Here is an 18,927-nt window from a genome sequence, read left to right as displayed (position 1 = left end):
TGTCCCATGTTCATGACATAGCAAACTTAATATTGTTAGGATGGCAATATCCCCCAAACTGATCTACATATTCAATACAATCCTATCAAAATCCTAGATCACTTCTTTGTAGAAATTGCTAAACTGATACTAAAATTCACTTGGAATTACAAGGAACCCAGAATAGCCAAGACAATCTTGAAATCAAAGAACAAAATAGCAGAACTCCACTTAACTGATTTCAAACTTACTACAAAACAACAGTCATCAGGACAGTATATCACTGGGACAAGAACAGACATAACAGATTAATGGAATAGCACTGATATTCAGAAATAAGCTCATGCATCTACGGTCACCCAATTTTTTAACAAGCGCAAAGCCCATCCAATGGGGGGGGAAATAGTCCTTTCAACAGGTGCAACTGGATATCCACATGCAAAAGAATTAAGTTGCATCCTTAAGTCACACCATTAACAAAACTTAAAATGGATCAAAGACATAAATGCACTGTTACCAATGTTTGTAAGGAATGGAATGGAACAGCTGGAGACAGGGGTGAGAGGAGACTCCTCATTGTACATTCTTTAACACTTTTAAAATGTTGTGGCGTCTGGCTGGCTCAGTTGGTTAAGTGTCCAACTCTTGGTTTCGGCTCAAGATCATGATCTCATGGGTTGTGAGTTCCAGCTCTACATCAGGCTCTGTGCTGACCCCGTGGAGCCTACTTGGGATCCTTCCCCTCCCTCTCTGTCTCTCCCCTGCTTGCACACTTTCTCTATCTCTCAAAATAAATAAACTTAAAAAAATTTTTCTTAATGTTGAACACATAATCATATGCCCATATTACCTAATCAAAATTATGTATTAAAAAGTTACAAAAGAGGGGCACCTGGGTGGCTCAGCTGGTTCTGATTTCAGCTCGGGTCATAATTTCACAGTTTGTGGGTTCGAGCTCCACATCAGGCTCTGTGCTGACAGCTCAGAGCCTGAAGCCTGCTTCAGATTCTGTGTCTCCCCCTCTCTCTGCCCCTTCCCTACTCACATTCTGTCTCTGTCTCTGTCTCTCTCTCAAAAATAAATAAACATTAATAGAGAAAAACTAACAACTATAAAATCACAATTTTTAACCCTTAATGAAATAATAAATTCAGATCATCAGTGTATACTAAAATTAGGTGAAATGTTGATGGAGAAATGAACACTTGCAGGGCACCAATAGATTATTACCTTTACTTTCTGGACTACATGTTGGCCCTAAGGTAAAAGTACACCTTTACAATGGAGGGGTCAGACTGTCATTACCTTAATGTACTGACCAACATTATCACTACTGAAAGTGGCACAATCAGATAATATGCGCTTTCATTTGAGATATATTATGAAGTACATAAAAATATTTGTGCCAAAAAAGTTGAACCTGAATATAATCAAGCTTCAGATTTACCTTTCAGTTTACAATAAAGAGGAAAAGTTAAAATGACAACACAAGGAAGCAATCAAGTGAATCCAGACTACAAGACCTTCTAAAAGACAACTAATAACCATGTTCATTTAACAAAATGATGCCATTAAATAGAAAGAACACAGGCTGTTCTAAAGTGACTAAAGAGACATAATCCACTGATCAAAGTTATCACAAAAGGATCTGGATAAGACACTATGTGCCTTCTGACATGACATAATAAGTATTATATAATAATACCTAAGAAGATCAGACCTGACTCTGAATAACACTCTAGGTGTAACTACAAGTTTATGATACTTATAGGGTACAGAATATTACAATCAGAAAAACCCAAAATGTGAGAAACTCTATAGGATAAATAAACCAACTTATTTATTTATTTTTTAATGTTGTGAAGAGAAAGACAGAAGAGAAGGATATGGAATCTATATATTCAGTGGGTAGACTATGTTTGGATCCTCATAAGAACAAACTAACTTTTTATTTTTATTTTTCTTAAGTTTATTTATTTATTTTTGAGGTGGGGAGAGGCAGAGAGAGAAGAAGAGAGAATCCCAAGCAGGCTCCATGCTGTCAGTGAAGATCCCAATACAGGGCTCAATCTAATGAACCATGACATCACAACCCAAGCCAAAATCAAGAGTTGGATGCTCAACCAACTGAGCCACTCAGACGCCCCAGGAGCAAACCAACTTTTTAAAGAAGTATGAGACTATTCTAGAAATCTGAAAACTGACTGGATATTTAATTGTATTAGGGAATAACTAGAGAATTCTAACTATGATAAAGATTCCATAGTTATATTAAAAAGAGCCCTTATCTTTTACAGAAAAAGTTAACTCTCATTCAAGGACTTAGAATCTGTGAATTTGTCTATTTGCTAAAATTCATCTGTAAGCTTACAACCAATACCCATGGCATTTCTCAGTCATTTGCAGGCATGCCCAAGGCAGCAAAAAAAAATTTAAGTCACCCAAACCACATGTTCCCAGCTGAGGTTAAACAAGGGGCCATTCTGTTTCAGTTCTCATACCATAAACAAGTGTTATTCTCACTTTAGTGCCAAAGTTTTCACAATTTTACACTTTTTCTTGATGATTTCACCGTTACAAATGATCACCAAGCATAGTGGTTAGTGTTCCTAAACACAAGAAAATTGTGATGTGCCTCATGAAGTAAAGAATGTATTAAACAATCTTTGTTCAGGCATGAGTTACACAGGCTATCATGAGTTCAAAGGTAATGAGTCAACAATACATACTAAATGAGATATCTTCAAAGAGAAATATACATAAAACAATGTTATATGTTGACCAGTTGACAAAAAGTTGTGGCCAAAGTTCACAGGAACCTAAACCTTTATTTCCCCAGAAGTAGTGGTCCAGTGTTGACTAATTCAATGTTTGCAATGACTTTATTGAACATAACTGCTGTGAATAACAAGAACTGACTGTCAACACTTATGTAATTGTGGATAAAATAACATGATGTCTGGGATTTGCTTCAAAATAATCCATTAGCGGTAGAGGGAGCAGGGAAGCAGAAGGAAGTAAGTTTATTGATAAAATAATATTGGCCATGTGTTGATAATTACTCAACCTGGGTGGTGAGTAAACATGGGAATTCATTAATATATTACCTCTGCCTTTGCATCTAACTGAAATATTCCACAATAAAATAAAACACATACACACAAATATGTGTATAAGCATACCTCGTTTTACTGTGCTTTGCTATACTGTGCTTTGTAGATATTGAGTTTTTCACAAATGGAAGGTTTATAGCAATCCCATGTCAAGCAAATCTATTTGCACCATTTTTCCAACAGCATTTGCTTACTTCACATCTTTGTGTCACATTTTGGTAACTCTCGCAACATTTCAAACTATTATAATTGTTTGGGGGCACCACGGACCACATGCAAATAAGATGGCAAACTTAATTGATAAATATTGTGTGTGCTCTGACTGCTCCCCTGACTAGCCATTCCCCTATCTCTTTCCCTCTCATCAGGCCTCCCTGTTCCCTGAGACACAGCAATATTGAAATTAGGCTAATTAATAACCCTACAGAGGCCTCTAGTGTCCAAGTGAAAGGAAGGGTTGCACATCTCTCACTTAAAATCAAAAGGTAGAAATAATTAAGCTTAGTGAAAAAAGGCAAGTTGAAAGCTGAGACAGAACAAAAGCTAGGCCTCTTGCACCAAAAAAAGTTAGCCAAATTGTGAATGCAAAGGAAAAGTTCTTGAAGGGAATTAAAATATCTACTCTAGTGAACACACAAATGATAAGAAAGCTAAACAGCCTTGCTGTTGATATGAAGAAAGTTTTAGTGGTCTGGAGAGAAGATCAAGCCAGCCACAGCATTCCCTCATGCCAGAGCCTAATCCAGAGGAAGGCCCCAACTCTCTTCAATTCTGTGAAGGCTGAGAGAGGTAAAGAAGCTACAGAGAAAAAAACTGAAGCTAGCAGGGATTGGTTCATGAGGTTGAAGAGAAGAAACCATCTCCATGACCCAAAAATGCAAGGTGAAGCAGCAGGTGCTGTTCAATGTACAAGCCCAGCAAGTTATCCTGAAGATCAAGCTAAGAGAATTAATAAAGGTGGCTACATTAAATAACAGATCTTCAATGCAGACAGAACAGCTTTGTATTAGAAGATGATGCCATCTAGGACTTTCAAAGCCAGAGAGAAGTCAATGCCTGACTTTAAAACTTCAAAGAACAGGCTGACTCTCTTGTTAGGGGCTAATGCATCTGGTGACTTTAAGTTGAAACCAATGTTCATTTACCATGTTGGAAATCCTAGGGCCATTAAGAATTACATTAAATCTACTTGTCTATGCTCTATAAATGGAACAACAAAGTCTGGATGACAGTACATCTATTTACAACATGGTTTACAGTATTTTAAGCCCACTGTTTTTAAGCCCACTTCTCAGAAAAAGATTCCTTTCAAAACATTACAGCTCACTGGCCATCCACCTAATTACCCAAGAGCTCTGATGGAGACATACAATGTTTTCATGCCTGCTAACAAAATATCCATTCTGCAGCCCATACATCCAGGAGTCATTTAAACTCTCAGCTGCCATGGATCATGGTTCTTCTGATGGATCTGGAAAAAATCAATTGAAAAGCTTCTGGAAATGACTCACCATTCCACATGCCATTAAGAACAGTCATGATTCATGGAAAGAGGTCAGAATATCAACATTATCAGGAGTTTTGAGAAGTTGATTCCAACCCTCATTGGATGACTTTGAGGAATTCAAATTCAAGACTTTTGTGGGAGAAGTAATTGCAGGTGTGGTAGAAATAGCAACAGAACTAGAATTAGAAGTGGAGTCTGAAGATACGTTTGAACTGCTGCAATCTCATAATCATACTTTAACAGATAAAAAGTTGCTTCTAATGGATGAACAAAGAAAGAAGTTTCTTGAGTGGTTCTTGGTGAAGATGCCATAAGATTGTTGAAACAACAACAAAGGACTTAAAATCTTTCATAAACTTAGTTTACAAAGTAGCAGCAGGGTTTGAAAGGATGGACTCCAATTCTGAAAGAAATTCTGTGGGTAAAATGACATCAAACGGCATTGCATGCTACAGAGAAATGTTTTAGAAAGGAAGAGTCAATTGATATGGCAAACTTTATTGCTGTCTTATTTTAAGAAATTGCCACCACAACCTGCAGCAACTACCACTCTTATCAGTGATCAGCCATCAACACCAAAGCAAGACCTTACATGAGCAAAAAGATTACAACTCAATGAAAGCTCAAATGATGGTTAGCATTTTTTTAGGAATAAAGCGGTTTTTTTGAACCAATAAAGTATTTTAAATTAAGGTATGTACATTATTTTTTTAGACATAATGCGATTGCACACTAATAGACTATAGTATAGTATAAACATAACTTTTATAAGCACTGGAAAACCAAAAACTTCATTTGACTTGCTCTATTGCAATATTCGTTTCATTGTGATGGTCTGGAACCAAACCCACAGCATCTCCAAGGTATCCCTATACACAGACATCCCACCAAAAAACTTACCAGAAAATTATAATAAAGTGTCAAAAAGTTTAAAAAGTTAAAAAAGTTACAGATAGGCATTTTCCCAAAAGGGTATTGACATTTAGAGCAGCATGATTCTTTAATGGAGCAGGATTAACCTATTCGTTTCAGTATGGTTAGCAATCTCAGCCTACACCACTATGACAGTAGCAGCACTACTTGAAACTAACAATGCAGGCAAAGGTTTACCCAGAAGGCCATTCATCACAGCATGATCATACGATTTTTAAAAAAATAAAATAATCTTAATGTATCAAAACAAGATACCGGTTAAATATAAATATGGTGTATCAAAATAATAAAAATATATTGTAACCAGTAAAAATGATATTGTACTTCCTCGTAAAGATGATTAACTTGGTGAAGATGATACTGACTTCCACAAATCACAATGAATTGAATAAATACCTATCACAGCATGGAAAATAAGAAAAGGGGCCAAAATTGACCATAAATGTGAGAAACATTGGAAAGACAGAAGGATGTGCTCACAAACCCAGAGAAGAAAAATCAGATCAAAATCTAAATGATGCCTACAGTGGAAGAGGAAGATGCTTTTTCTCAAAGATGCTCAAAGAGACTCTAAGTACCCAATTAGTAAATACAGAGAACAGAAGCCCAAAGCAGTCAAGAAGACTAATAAAGGAACCATTTATCAAAAAGCTGAGTCTCTCACTCACTTGAAGCATTTGCCTACAGCAAATGGCCAAAGATGACTTTCCTTAATCAAAAGAAAATCTTAAGTCTTAAGTTTGAAAGGGCCCACCAAAGGCTGAGAAGGTTGGATTTTTTAAAAACCCAAATTAATAGCTGATATTGAAATTTTACTATGTTACATATAAAGAGACTATCTTGAAAGTTTAATTTAAGCAAGCTACCTAGAAAAAAGAATCATACTTACACTGGATCACAAATACACTTGGTAGCACCTCTACATGCTAAAAGAAGATAACAGAGCTATACTTTCAAAAATCTGAAGGAAATTATGTGGACATAAAATTGCATGTTCAACTAAACTATCAATCAAGCATAAGGACAAAAGAAAGACATTTTCAGGCATGTAAGGAGTCAGAAAGTGACTTGTGCATCCTTTCTCAGAAATAATGTTGAAAACATAACCCAACAAAAAGAAAGATATGGGATACCAGGAACTGTGGAACAAGTCCAAGAGTACAATGAAAAGAAAATCTAAGGTAATAGCTATGAGTAGGTGTAGAAAGCAACTGGTCCAAATTCATACCATAAGCCAAAAGGCTCAAGGAAGAATGTCTTAGGCTGTTAAACAAATACAGACATTCTTTATGATAAGAAAGCAGAAAAGAAGGACCATTAGAAATTCCAAGGGGAAAAATGTTGTCTAGGAAGATCAAGACACAGATATTAAAACAGACTTAAATGTAACATTATTTGGGTAACTAGTGGACTATACAAAGACAGTGTATTTGACTTTGATTTTGAGAATATTCTTTTTTTGAAAAATAAAGATTCAATGGTATACCATTTTTCCTTTTTCACAAGTCAAAACATACTACATGGTTCTCTAGGAAATAAATGTTCACATAATTATAAAGTTATAAATGCCACTTATAGGCTTCCAGTTTCAAAAGTCAACTCAAATTTCAAAGTATCTCACAGTATGACCTATGAATTACAACATCAGAATTATCTGGAAAGCTGTTTTTAAAAGACTTCTAGGGGTGCCTGGGTGGCTCAGTTAAAAAAAAAAAAAAAAAAAAGAAGCATCCGACTCAGGTACAGCTCAGGTCATGATCTCACAGTTTCAAGTTCAAGCCCTGCATTGGGCTCTGCACTGACTGCAGAGCCTGCTTGGGAATCTCTCTCTCTCCCTCTCTCTCTGCCTCTCCCCTGCTCATGCTGTCTCTGTCTCTCTCAAAGTAAATAAATAAACTTAAAAAAAAATTTTTAAGACTTCTGGACCTCATTGCTAGAGATTCAGTAGATCTAGGGAAAAACCCCAGAAATCTGCATTTTAATAAATTCACTAGGTATAGCTTAGGCACACTAAAATTTTGAGAATCATAGCTGTAAAGTAATAATCTCCAAAATTTCCCATTATATATCTTATCAGCATAGGGCTTTTGAGTATACTCACAAAATATATGTGCATTTATTTACAAAGTGTGTATATATACTTTTGTATGTGTATTATGTATATTAAAAAGTAGAAATCTCAAAGGGTGAGAAAGAGGACTCAACAATATGTTAATATTTCTCTCTCAACCAAGAGGAAAGTGAAAATTAAAGACAGTTTTAGTTAGTTTAAAAAAATAACAAATTAGAAAGCTGGAATATACAAATAAAATGAGAGGAGGATAATGAAAAAAATCACAGAAATTACTACGGAAGTCCCAAGAATGTTTCTTCTAGAAGGCTTATTTGGCTAGAAAACAGAATGCAACTGAGAGTGATCACATTTCATCTCAAGGAAATAATAAGATACTTCAACAAAAGGCTTAGTTCTGATTATCGAAAGGGAAAAACTGATTGATGAATGAGACATATAAGTAACATGAAGAGAAAGTGAATATACTACTTCAAGAGTCCACAATAATGGAGAATGGTAAAACTGTACATAGGTATCTATCACAGATTTTTAAAAGTCAAATTCCAGACAACACTGGAATGATCCTAGGGCCAGACATACCAAAGGTCAAGTTATCAAAAACTGATATTCAGATTATATAATCATGATTCCAATAAAGACACAGGAAACGGCATCCATCCATATGCTTAGCTTCTCATTTAGGAAATGTACTGAAATCCATTTAATACGAAAGCAAGTGTTTTTAATTGCTATGCTAAGCATCATAGGACTACCGTACACCAAATGTTTGGTAAGGAGTACCCAGCATCACTCTGCTATTTCTAATGACCAAGGAGAGGCCCAGTAATATATAGTTAAATAAATGAGCATCCCCTACAGGGTAATACACAGTGCTAAGCGAAATCCCTCAGCCTATTCCAGATTACTTTATTCTGGCAAGGTCATCCCAGGCTTTCAGGTACACACTGCAATTACCTTAGGGGAAAACTGAGCCATGTCTAGGAAGGATCATGTCTAGAAAGTTGTCAACAGAGGCAGTTTCAGAGTAAAAAACCAAGTAACAGGTACTTCTCTAATTTTTAAAGTTGTGTCATAATAGCTCAACACACCGACATAAACAGACATACACATAACACGCACACACACAATGTCTAAGTCACACTTTTATCTCTTACCTACAAACCTCCCAAATACATCAGAATATAAGTAGGAGATATGGCCTATTTATATTTATTAACTGGCACCCCTTGAAATAAGTCCAATAATTATTAATATCATGCTTCACATTCATTTGGAAATAAAATCTCTTTAGGGGCCTAATGCCAAGTTTTAATAATAAAGCAAAGCAAATTCAACAAACCAAATACTCATGAAAAAATTACTTGGAAGCTCACCGTTCTACAACCAAACTGACTGCTTGTGTGAGATCTGGGTTTGTCACCTGGAGACGTTTCCACAGAGACCATACAAATTCTTTATCAGCCTTAAAGAAACAAAAGACATTTTTAATGCATTGCTTTGTAGCTGTATCAGAGAAGACACTACATTAAATTTTAAAATGAAAAATGTTTCTTGATCTCTAGTTCTAGAACTATAAAATAGACTCTTGAAAACTGTAGCAGGAAAGCTTTATTTTAAGAAGTTCTTATACTGGTAACCCACATTCACTTCGACTATTTCTACCACCCACACTTCAGGGTACAAATGATGGAATGCTAAATATCAGTTATTTTGCTCTAAAAGGGAATTGCTCTCTATTTACAGCTCCATTTTTCAGCTCCCCTTTTCAGCAAAATTCCTTGGAAGAGTTGCCTATAAACACAGTCTCCACTTCCTCACCTCATTCACTCTATTACTTCCTCCAGTCAGATGTCCCTCCCTACTATGATGTTAAATTCCTTTTTTAAGGTCCCCTATGTAGCCAAATCCCATAGACAATGAGCAATTTTAGTCCTTACTGCCTAGGTCCATTGTCATCAACTATGGTTGAGAGTTAGGAATCACTTTAGGGGAAGTTTTTAAAAATAGTGATTATCTAGAGATTCTGATTTAATTGGTTTTGGGTAAGGTTCAAGCACCAGTATTTTTTACAAGTTCCTCAGGTGATTCTGTACACTCAGGATTAAATAAGAACCATTGCTCTAGGGGACCTCATAGTTCCATGGTTTCATGTATCAACTCTACACTAAGGACTTCCACATTTCCCGCCTTAGCTATTTCCTCTACCCCTAGGTGCAGACTCCGATTTCTAACTGCCTACTCAATAATTCCACTTGAATACCTAATAGGTATCTCAGATTTAACTTATCCAAAATAAACTTTTTGATTTCCTACTCTTTCACAAACCTACTCCTATGCATCTCAGAAAATGACACCACCATCTAGTCATTTCTTCAAAGGCCTAACACCTACAAGTCAATTCTGGTTGCTCTCTTCCTCGCATTTCCTATCCAAACCATTAGTAAGTTCTATTACCTACAAAATATATCCCATTCTAGTTCAGGTCAACCTCTTCTCTTGCCTAGCCATCTATGATGGTTCCCCTAGTCTCCTTATAGCTCAAAAATCTCCACTGCATTCCCATCAGATTAGGAAAATAATCCAAACTCTGTATCAAGGCTACAAAACCCCACATTCTCCGGCCCCATACACACCTCCTCAACCTCATCTATCACTCTGTTCATTCATCACTCACACTAGTCTTCTTGCTCTACTTGTACCAGGGCCTTTGCACATGTACCATCCATCAGATTTTCATGTATATTATTTCCTCACTTCATTCAGGTCTTTGCTTAAATATCACCTCAAGAGAAATCTTCTCTACTATATTTGTAGCCACTGAAACCTTTAAGTCTCTGATAACCCTTTGCCCTGATTAAATTTTTTCACAACACATTTCATTTTATAATACTATATTTGGTTGGTTGATTGGTTAGGTTTACTTGTGTGGCAGATATTTTTGTGTCTGTGTCCATCATCCATTCTTTCCTTCCTATTAGAAACCATTTGGCTTTTTGCTGCCCAATTAAAAGAATTAAAAGACAGGTCCCTCTTACCTATGGGTATATGACTAAGTTCTGCCAACAAAATATGAGAACTATTGCTAGAAATCTTAAAATTAGACTTATGTCTACCAAACGTGTTACAAATAATTTTTCTCTTGTATCTTGTTGCATATTTATTTATGATGAAACATTTCAGAAAAGGGTAAGTTATTAGTTTTATATATTCAAATGTATCCATCTTTCCCATTATGGCTTATTGACTTCATGTACCAATTTTTCTAATCAGCCTTCTCTACTCAGAGATTAGAAATGTATCTACCTATGGGATGCCTGGGTGGTTCAGTTAGTTGAGCATCTCACTCCTGAATTCAGCTTGGGTCATGGTCCCAGGGTCATGGGATCAAGCCCCACGTTAGGCTCTGTGCTGTGCATGGAGCCTGCTTGGGATTCTCTCTCTCTCTGTCCCTTCCCCATTTGCACATGCACACGCACAGTCTCTCTAAAATTAAAAAAAAATTATGTACCTATACTTTCTTATAAAATTTTTGTTTTCCTTTTTTAATGCTCAAATCTTTGATCTACTTTATTTACTTGTTTTTAAAGGACTTCTGACAGTCTGAGTAGAAGAGACTACTACCTTTCCTAAACAGTCCTATATATATCATGCTTTACTTTACACCTTTAGAACCAAGAATTTAGAATTTGGGTATTAAAATAATTTGGGTTGGGACACCTGAGTAACTCAGTTCTTAATGAAGCGCCTACTGATTTCAGCTCAGGTCATGATCTCACGGTTCCTAAGATGGAGCCTTTGGTGGGGCTTCACGCTGATAGCACAGAGACTGCTTGGGATTCTCTCTCTGTGTCTCTTTGCTCTCCCCCATTCTCTCTCTCTCCCTCTTTCAAAGTAAATAAATAAACTTAAGAAAGGAAAGAAGGAAGGAAGGGAGGAAAGGAGGGAGGGAGGGACAGAAGGGAGGGAAGATTTGAGTTAAAGACAAGAAATGTCACTATATAAATCACATGTCGTAACCTGCCTAGAGGGTAGTGAAGGTAAGAAAATATAAACTACACAACATAATGTGCTCTAATATCTCTAGTTTTAAAGGTATGCTGAGGAAATATCAAAATCCCTTCCAACAAATATTATCTAGAAATTTATCTTACAGCTCCCTTCAAAACAAAATAGGGAAGATTTACATGTATTTTCACCTCAACTTTTCTAACTAAAATATTAAGAAAGGTTATTATTGGGGCACCTGGGTGGCTCAGTCAGTTAAGTGTCTGACTTTGGCTCGGGTCATGATCTCATGGTTTGTGGGTTCGAGCCCCACATCGGGCTCTGTGCTGACAGCTCAGAGCCTGGAGCCTGCTTCGGATTCTGTGTCTCCCTCTCTCTCTCTGCCCCTCCCCTCCTCATGCTTTGTGTTTCTCTGTCTCTCAAAAATAAATAAACGTTGAAAAAAAATTTTTTTTAAAAGAAAGGTTATTAAGTAAAAATATAAAAAAGTAGGTTTTCTTTAGTTACTTCCACTTAAATAAGTTACTTCCGCTTAAATAAGTTATGACTTAATAACAAAGGACTTAGCTCTAGCACAGTTGAAGAGATATAGCAAGAAGTCAAAAAATATCTGATGAAAAAAAATCTTTACATCTTAATTTGTACATTTTTTCTCTTTTTCCCATTGTTGATAGTTAATGGTTATTTCACATCTCCTGTTCAATCTGCACCAAAGAGAAAGTAACAACAAATTCTTTTTTCTAATTTACAAATTTCTAAAGTTGTTATTATTTTTTTTTTTAATTTGTGGTCATCAAAGGTATTCAGATTCCCTTTGTCACCTAAAAACACTCAAATGTATAAGTGATAGTTTATTTGAAAAAAAAAAAGCAAGTTCTTTTGTAAGTAATAAAATGTTATAAATGGATTGTGAGACTACTGTATTAGTTTTGTGACTTTTCCAGTTATTTATTTATCTAAATGTTTATTTATTTATTTTGAGAGAGAGAGCAAGCAAGGGAGGGGCAGAGAGGAGGACAGAGAGAGAATCCCAAGCAGGCTCCACACTGTCAGCACACAGCATGATGCGAGGGGCTTGAGTTCACCAACAATGAGATCATAACCTGAGCCAAAATTGAGTCAGACAATTAGCCAACTGAGCCACACAGGTGCCCCAAGTTTTTCAGTTATTTAATGCTGTATAATCTTCAATGTGGTTTATACCTTAAATTACTAAAAAGACCCTCTTTCACATGCAAGAATAAATAAAGCGTCCCCCTAAAAACACAAAACTAATTGCCAAACTATTCCAGACATTATTAAAACAGAAAACTATTGCCAATCATATCCTCTTTATCGTTTCCCTTCTTTGGGGCACATAAATAGGTCCTTTTAAAATAATTTTAAAAAGGGGCACCTGGGTAGCTCAGTCAGCTGAGCGTCCGATTTTGGCTCAGGGCATGATCTCACGGTTTGTGAGTTCAAGCCCCACATCAGGCTCACTGCTATCAGCCTGTCAGCACAGAGCCCGCTTCAGATCCCCCTCTCTCTGCCCTTCCCCTGCTTGCACTCTCCCAAAAAACAAAACAAAAAGTTTAATTAATTAATTAATTAAAAATAAAGGGGCACCTGGGTGGGTCAGTTGGTTAAGTGTCTGACTTCAGCTCAGGCCATGATCATGTGGTTCATTAGTGTGAGCCCCAGCACTGGGCTTTCTGCTGTCAGCACAGAGCCTGCTTCAAGATCCTGTCTTCTCTCTCTGGCCCTCCCCCACTCAAACCTTTTCTCTCTCTCTCTCAAAATAAACATTTAAAAACTCATAAATTATTTATTCTTACTCCATAACTTTGACACAGAATCAAGTAATTTAAAATTTAAATTAGGGATACCCAGCTGGCTCAGGCAGAAGTACATGTGACTCTTGATTTGGAGTTGTAAGTTCGAGCCCCACATTGGGTATAGAGATTACTCAAAGAAATAAACTTTTAAAAATAATTTAAATTTAAAAATCCTACTCCTCATAAAGTTTATCAAATTCAGCCTATGAAAGAGTTGACTAAATGCTTGGAGATCTGAATCTAAATTATCTTAGTAGTGTATTGGTCTTGACTTTCACTTATCAGCTGACATGGAAATAAGTATCAACTTTACAGACACAGACATCCAAAACATTTGTACTTTTTTGTACTCTCCCAGCACCTAGTTTACTGTCTGGCAACATAACAGGAGGAATGAATTCTACTGGAGGAAAGAATTCAACAAACATGAAAACTATTTCCTATATTTAAATAAATAATTTGCCTATCAGAACCTAGGGTAAGTCTCTCAATAAATTATTATTGTGAAAAATAATTGCACAAACTATTGTGCTAACACTGGTGAGGATTCTAATTATACCGTAGGTTCTTAAATTTTTTTTTTCTTTATGAATGACTGGACAAGTTTTCAAAACACCTAAAAATCTAACAAAAAATATAACTGGCTAACTTCTCTGGTTATATATTCTTAATTCCAACATCACATACTTCATTAAACTTAGTTTCATCATTAAAGTTACATTAATAAACATATATTTCATTTCTTTCTTTTTTTTTTTTTTTTTTTTAGTAAAGCCTACATCCAACCTGGGGCTTGAACTCACAAACTGGAGATCAAGAGTCACATGCTCTGAGGAGCCTGGGTGGCTCAGTTGGTTAAGTGGCCAACTTCGGCTCAGGTCACAATCTCCTGGCTTGTGAGTTCAAGCCCCACGTCGGGCTCTGGGCTGATAGCTCAGAGCTTGGAGCCTGTTTCGGATTCTGTGTCTCCCTCTCTCTGCCCCTCCCCTGTTCACACTCTGTCTATGTCTCTCTCAAAGATAAATAAAACATCAAAAAAAATTTTTTTAAGAGTCATATGCTCTACCGACTGAACCAGCCAGGTATCTATCTATCTATCTATAATTTAAATGCCCTAAATAATTTTTTACCTTAAATTGATTTAGAGGTTTAGTGAATATTTTTGGATGCTGCTGAAAAAGGAAATAAGCTTTGAGATATACATACATATGTCACACTCAAATATATATGTGTGTGTGTATATACATTACACATATATAACATTACTTTTTCTCTTCTGGTATTCTACAAGTGCTGATGAATGTATATATACACATACTTGCAATATACTGAACTGCAAATAGAACACATTCTTGTCACAAGTAGAACACATTCTTAAAATATATAATCAAATTAAGAGTAAAGGTGGGTTCTAAATCAATGGACAAAGCATAAATGTCATGCACTTAAAATTGTTGTAGCACCCTTGAAATTTCATTAGGAAGAAGCTACAGTGGGAAGCTAATGTCTTATCCTCAGTAAGTCCAGTACAGACAGCTTTTCTCTCCACACTGAAGTTAATCATGTTTTCTTTAGCTACGCATTATATGTATGTTGCTTGCTAATCTGAAGCCATATAAAAAAAGCCTTTAATATTATAATCACATAGAGTTGGATGAGAAACATTTGGAACTGAGATAGCCTTCTTATACATGCTTATTCTGAGTAATTCCAGTGGGGTGGAGGGTCACATGGAACCACTCAAACTTTCTTTTTCTCCACCAAGTACATATAATTGAATTCCTATAAGCTAAATGTGGAAAAAGAACCAACTAGATGAAGCCACTATTTATGACCAGAGACTAATTTGCAGGCTTCTTTTCCCCCAAACTATACATTTGACCCATTAGTGTGTCAAATTAATTTAGTAGATTTGAGCAGTATTTTCTTAAAAAGTGTTAATTTAAAAGAAAAATCAGTGTTCATGGTGAACAATTAGGGTAAATATTATTTCTGAAATTCTAGTTATGCGTATGTTGTGCATACTTAGGTTAAGGTGAAAATGAACTTATTTTGGGTTGCGATTTTTGAAAAGTTTGAAAACCAGGGTTAATACTATATATTCTTGGGTAATGTGATTTATAGCTAAAGAAGTAGAACAAATCAAAAGGTGTAAAAGTGAATTTTAATTATTTAAATGCATTTTTTATAAAACAGTTGGGAATTCAATTATTATTTCTCCTAAGTTTCAAACTGTGGTTTGACCACAGTTTTGAATGGGATACTGCCAATCTCATCTCACATTACTGGAATGCCTACGATCATCTAACAGGGACAATATTACAAAAATCTCAAGAACCATCACTCTAGCCTAATTATGACCATCTCTATTCTTACATCTAGGCATCTACAGTGCCTAGAGCACTTTAATCATCTTCCTAGGCCATATATGTCCAAGGTCACAAGGGCCAACACGGTATTTGAAGCTACATTTCTAAAGAATAGGAAATGGAGGGGCGCCTGGGTGGCTGAGTGGGTTAACCTCTGACTTCAGCTCAGGTTATGATCTCGCGGTTTGTGGGTTTGAGCCCCACATAGGGTTCCATGCTGACAGCTCAGAACCTGGAGCCTGCCTCAGATTCTGTCGCTCCCTCTCTCAGTCCCTCCTTCACTCACACTCTGTGTCTCTCTCTCTCTCAAAAATAAACATTAAAATAAAAATTAAAAAAAAAAAGAATAGGGAGTGGATTTGGGGGTGGGGGTCATTGGGCTGTTTCCAATAGAGTGAGTTCCTTACTCAAATCAGTTATAAAAAGTAAATATTTCAGCTCCTAAATATTTCAGCTGTAACTATGGCATATAGAGAGAGGGAAGGGGGAAGAGTATAGAAGTTATGGGCAAATAGCATCTTAGATTAGGACCTGTTAAAGTAACAAAAGCCTTTATCATGGGTTAACATCTTCAAACTATCCAAAGGTGAGGTGTGTAGATGACAAAATGTTTTAATTCACTGGTGTCTCTTATTTGTTCCTTTGCTCCTTATCCAGTAAAGAACAGAAAATCGGAAAATGACAAAGAAACAGTCACATAGTATTTCCCCAAATTGTTTAAGCAAATGTGTATTCAATTTGAACAAGACTGTCCTGTTTTTACAGCCTTGACTCCATCAGCAAGGACCTACAAAAGGAGCAAAAGAATCCAATGGAACAAACAGAGAGAATGAAAATCATGAATTTTTACTAATCTAAACTGATGACACTGTTCATAGTTACCTTGGTTTTTAGTAGTTCCTAACTGGTTCTATCTTGAAGACAGAGTGACTCAAACATCTATCGTTGAGTGAATCCCCAGCATTTATATCTCCCAACCCTGTCTAAAGGTTCTGGTAAGATCAGAGAAGAGATGGTGGTAAGGATGCAAAACTAAACTAAAATCAAACCTCTCTGAACATGAGTGCAGTCAAGCTATCTTTAATAACTCTACAAATAACAGGAAAATAATTCAACAGAATCGATTTAGGAAATGCTTTTCACTGGCAACATGATATGAAAATCAAATTTCTCTTTCAAGGATACAGAATTAGTATAACTGATTAATAAACATCAAGCATCATCTATTATGCGTGAAAGTTCCCACCCCAAGACTCCCTAAAAATTACTGGTCTGTGTTTACAACTTAAGTTTAACTTGACTTAAGAACAAGTGTGGGTTTGAAAATTAAAAACAGGTTCTTTCACCGATGGATTTTATTTTAATAGAAGTGTTTAAACTTTCCTGTTCGATGTATCAACTCGTGGACTGCACTCCACTCCTCTCCAAGTACCACTAACAGTCACAACCAAGAACTTGGGCTTCTGGGGGGTGAGGGGGGTGCGACTACACGTTTTGGTGGCATTCAAGTGAACAAAACCAAACCCGGGCGCCGAGGCGAACCCTGCCCGGCCTGTCCGGGGAGGAGCGGGAGCCCCTGGTCAGGGAGCGGGGCGCTGCTACGTCCCCCCAGCACTAAGCAGCGGGCCGGGCTGGGTGTGGAAACCGGGAGGCAGCGCCGCCGGACGGAGATGGGTGGGTCCCCAACCCGCGCAGCGACGCAGCCTAAGGCAGAGGGAGAGGGGCGCGCCTCCCCATCGGACCGGCCCCGGCCGCGCTGTGTTTAGGGGAAAGGCCGGAGGCCACCTCGATACCTGACACAGGGCCAGCTCCTCCTTTAGGCTGCTCAGCTCTTCCTCCAGCAGCTGCGTCCGGGTCACCATCGCCTCCTCTACCGAGATGCCCTCTAGTCGCTTGGACCCCATGGGCGAGCTGAGGAGGGGAGCCTGAGCCGGAGCTGCACCCCCTGGCCCTCGCCGGCCCCCTGACCCTTCTTCGCCCCGCCAGCATATATCGTTTTTGTCCACGACGCCCTCCCGCACTGCATTCGCAAGACCCGAGGCCTCGCTGCGCACTGCGTGTACCACAGCTCCCCGCCCAACACGTGGGGACCAGGGACCCAACTGTCGCGCTGGGGGCGGAGGGAGAGGGGAGGGAGGCGAGCGCGCCGCCATGGCCGCGGCTGCTAACGGGTCAAGTTCCCTCTTGGAAACTCCACCTCCCCTTCCCCATCCTGGCGAGCCCCAAGCTGTGAGCCGCGCATGCGCGAGACTTTTCCCGCCTTGGCGCGCGGGGTCTCGCGCTCGCGGATCCTGGCCAGCTTTCCGCGGGCCGCGCGCCCGGCGCGAGCGTTAGGCTGCGCACGCGCCGTGGCCCAAGGGGTTAGGCCAGAAAGCTGTGCGCGCTACCCCGACGTGCCGGCCCGAGTGTTTAGTTCCCATCGCCACGCCTTCTCGCCCACCTAAAACCCTACCCGCCACTTAGCGCCTAGCTTACATCCCACCTCTTAAAGTCTTCCTTGACAAGCCCCTAGCCCCAAATGATCCTTAACTGTGAATTCCTTCGCCTTCAAGGCCCCTGCCAACTCGTTTGTCACGTTTCATTGACCGCCCTGGAGTGTTAGTTACACAGCTAATCTCTCCAGCGCTGTTGTAAACTCCTTGAGGATCAGGGAATAAGTTTTACACTTAAGTGTTTTCTTCACACCCTTTAGCAAAACTGCTTTACGTACAGCTGACATCCAGCTGAGTGATGTCAGGGAGATGTGGAAAGCCTTGTGCTGAGCTGGGACTATCAGGCGGATTTCCCATTTGAATTACGATCCTTTGCGCACCCTTTGTCTTTTGCTTTGCAAGAGACATGATTTCCTTTAAGTTTTTATGGCAGCTTCTTTTAAGCAATTGGCTGACTATCAGAGCGAGTGTGACCCACACTGCCCCCCAGTTTGGGTCCTTGGACCAATTTGAAATCGGTAATTCGAGCTTGGTTAAAGAACTGAGATCAGCTTTCAGTGGCTCATCCTCTATCTCCCTCTCCCTCCCTCTCTCCCTATCCTTTTCCTTCTCTCTCCCTCCCTTTTTTTCTTCCTTCTTTCCTGCTTTCTTTATAAGCTTATAATAGACAATAACCTTCTTTTTCTTTGCCATTATAA

At 38.2% G+C, this 18,927-nt stretch overlaps 1 protein-coding gene across 3 annotated transcripts in view; it reads right to left on the bottom strand.

The window, feature by feature from the left end:
• CNTLN (centlein) overlaps positions 1–18,021 on the bottom strand; it is a 315,491-nt gene extending 297,470 nt beyond the window's left edge. For all 3 annotated transcript variants that reach the window (XR_008424205.1, XM_053907969.1, XM_053907970.1), the window contains exons 1-2: positions 17,591–18,021; positions 8,980–9,068 (exon numbers count right to left, since the gene is read on the bottom strand). Coding sequence is in view for 2 of the 3 variants with exons in the window: in XM_053907969.1 (XP_053763944.1) it covers positions 8,980–9,068; positions 17,591–17,950 (449 nt within the window). In the remaining variant the exon portion in view is untranslated. The remainder of the gene's footprint in view (positions 1–8,979; positions 9,069–17,590) is intronic.
• Positions 18,022–18,927: the final 906 nt, after the last annotated feature.

Source organism: Panthera pardus, unplaced genomic scaffold (assembly GCF_024362965.1).
Source record: "Panthera pardus isolate Hobbes unplaced genomic scaffold, ASM2436296v1 HiC_scaffold_20, whole genome shotgun sequence".
NCBI lineage: Eukaryota > Metazoa > Chordata > Mammalia > Carnivora > Felidae > Panthera > Panthera pardus.
This window is presented reverse-complemented; position numbering and strand designations above follow the sequence as displayed.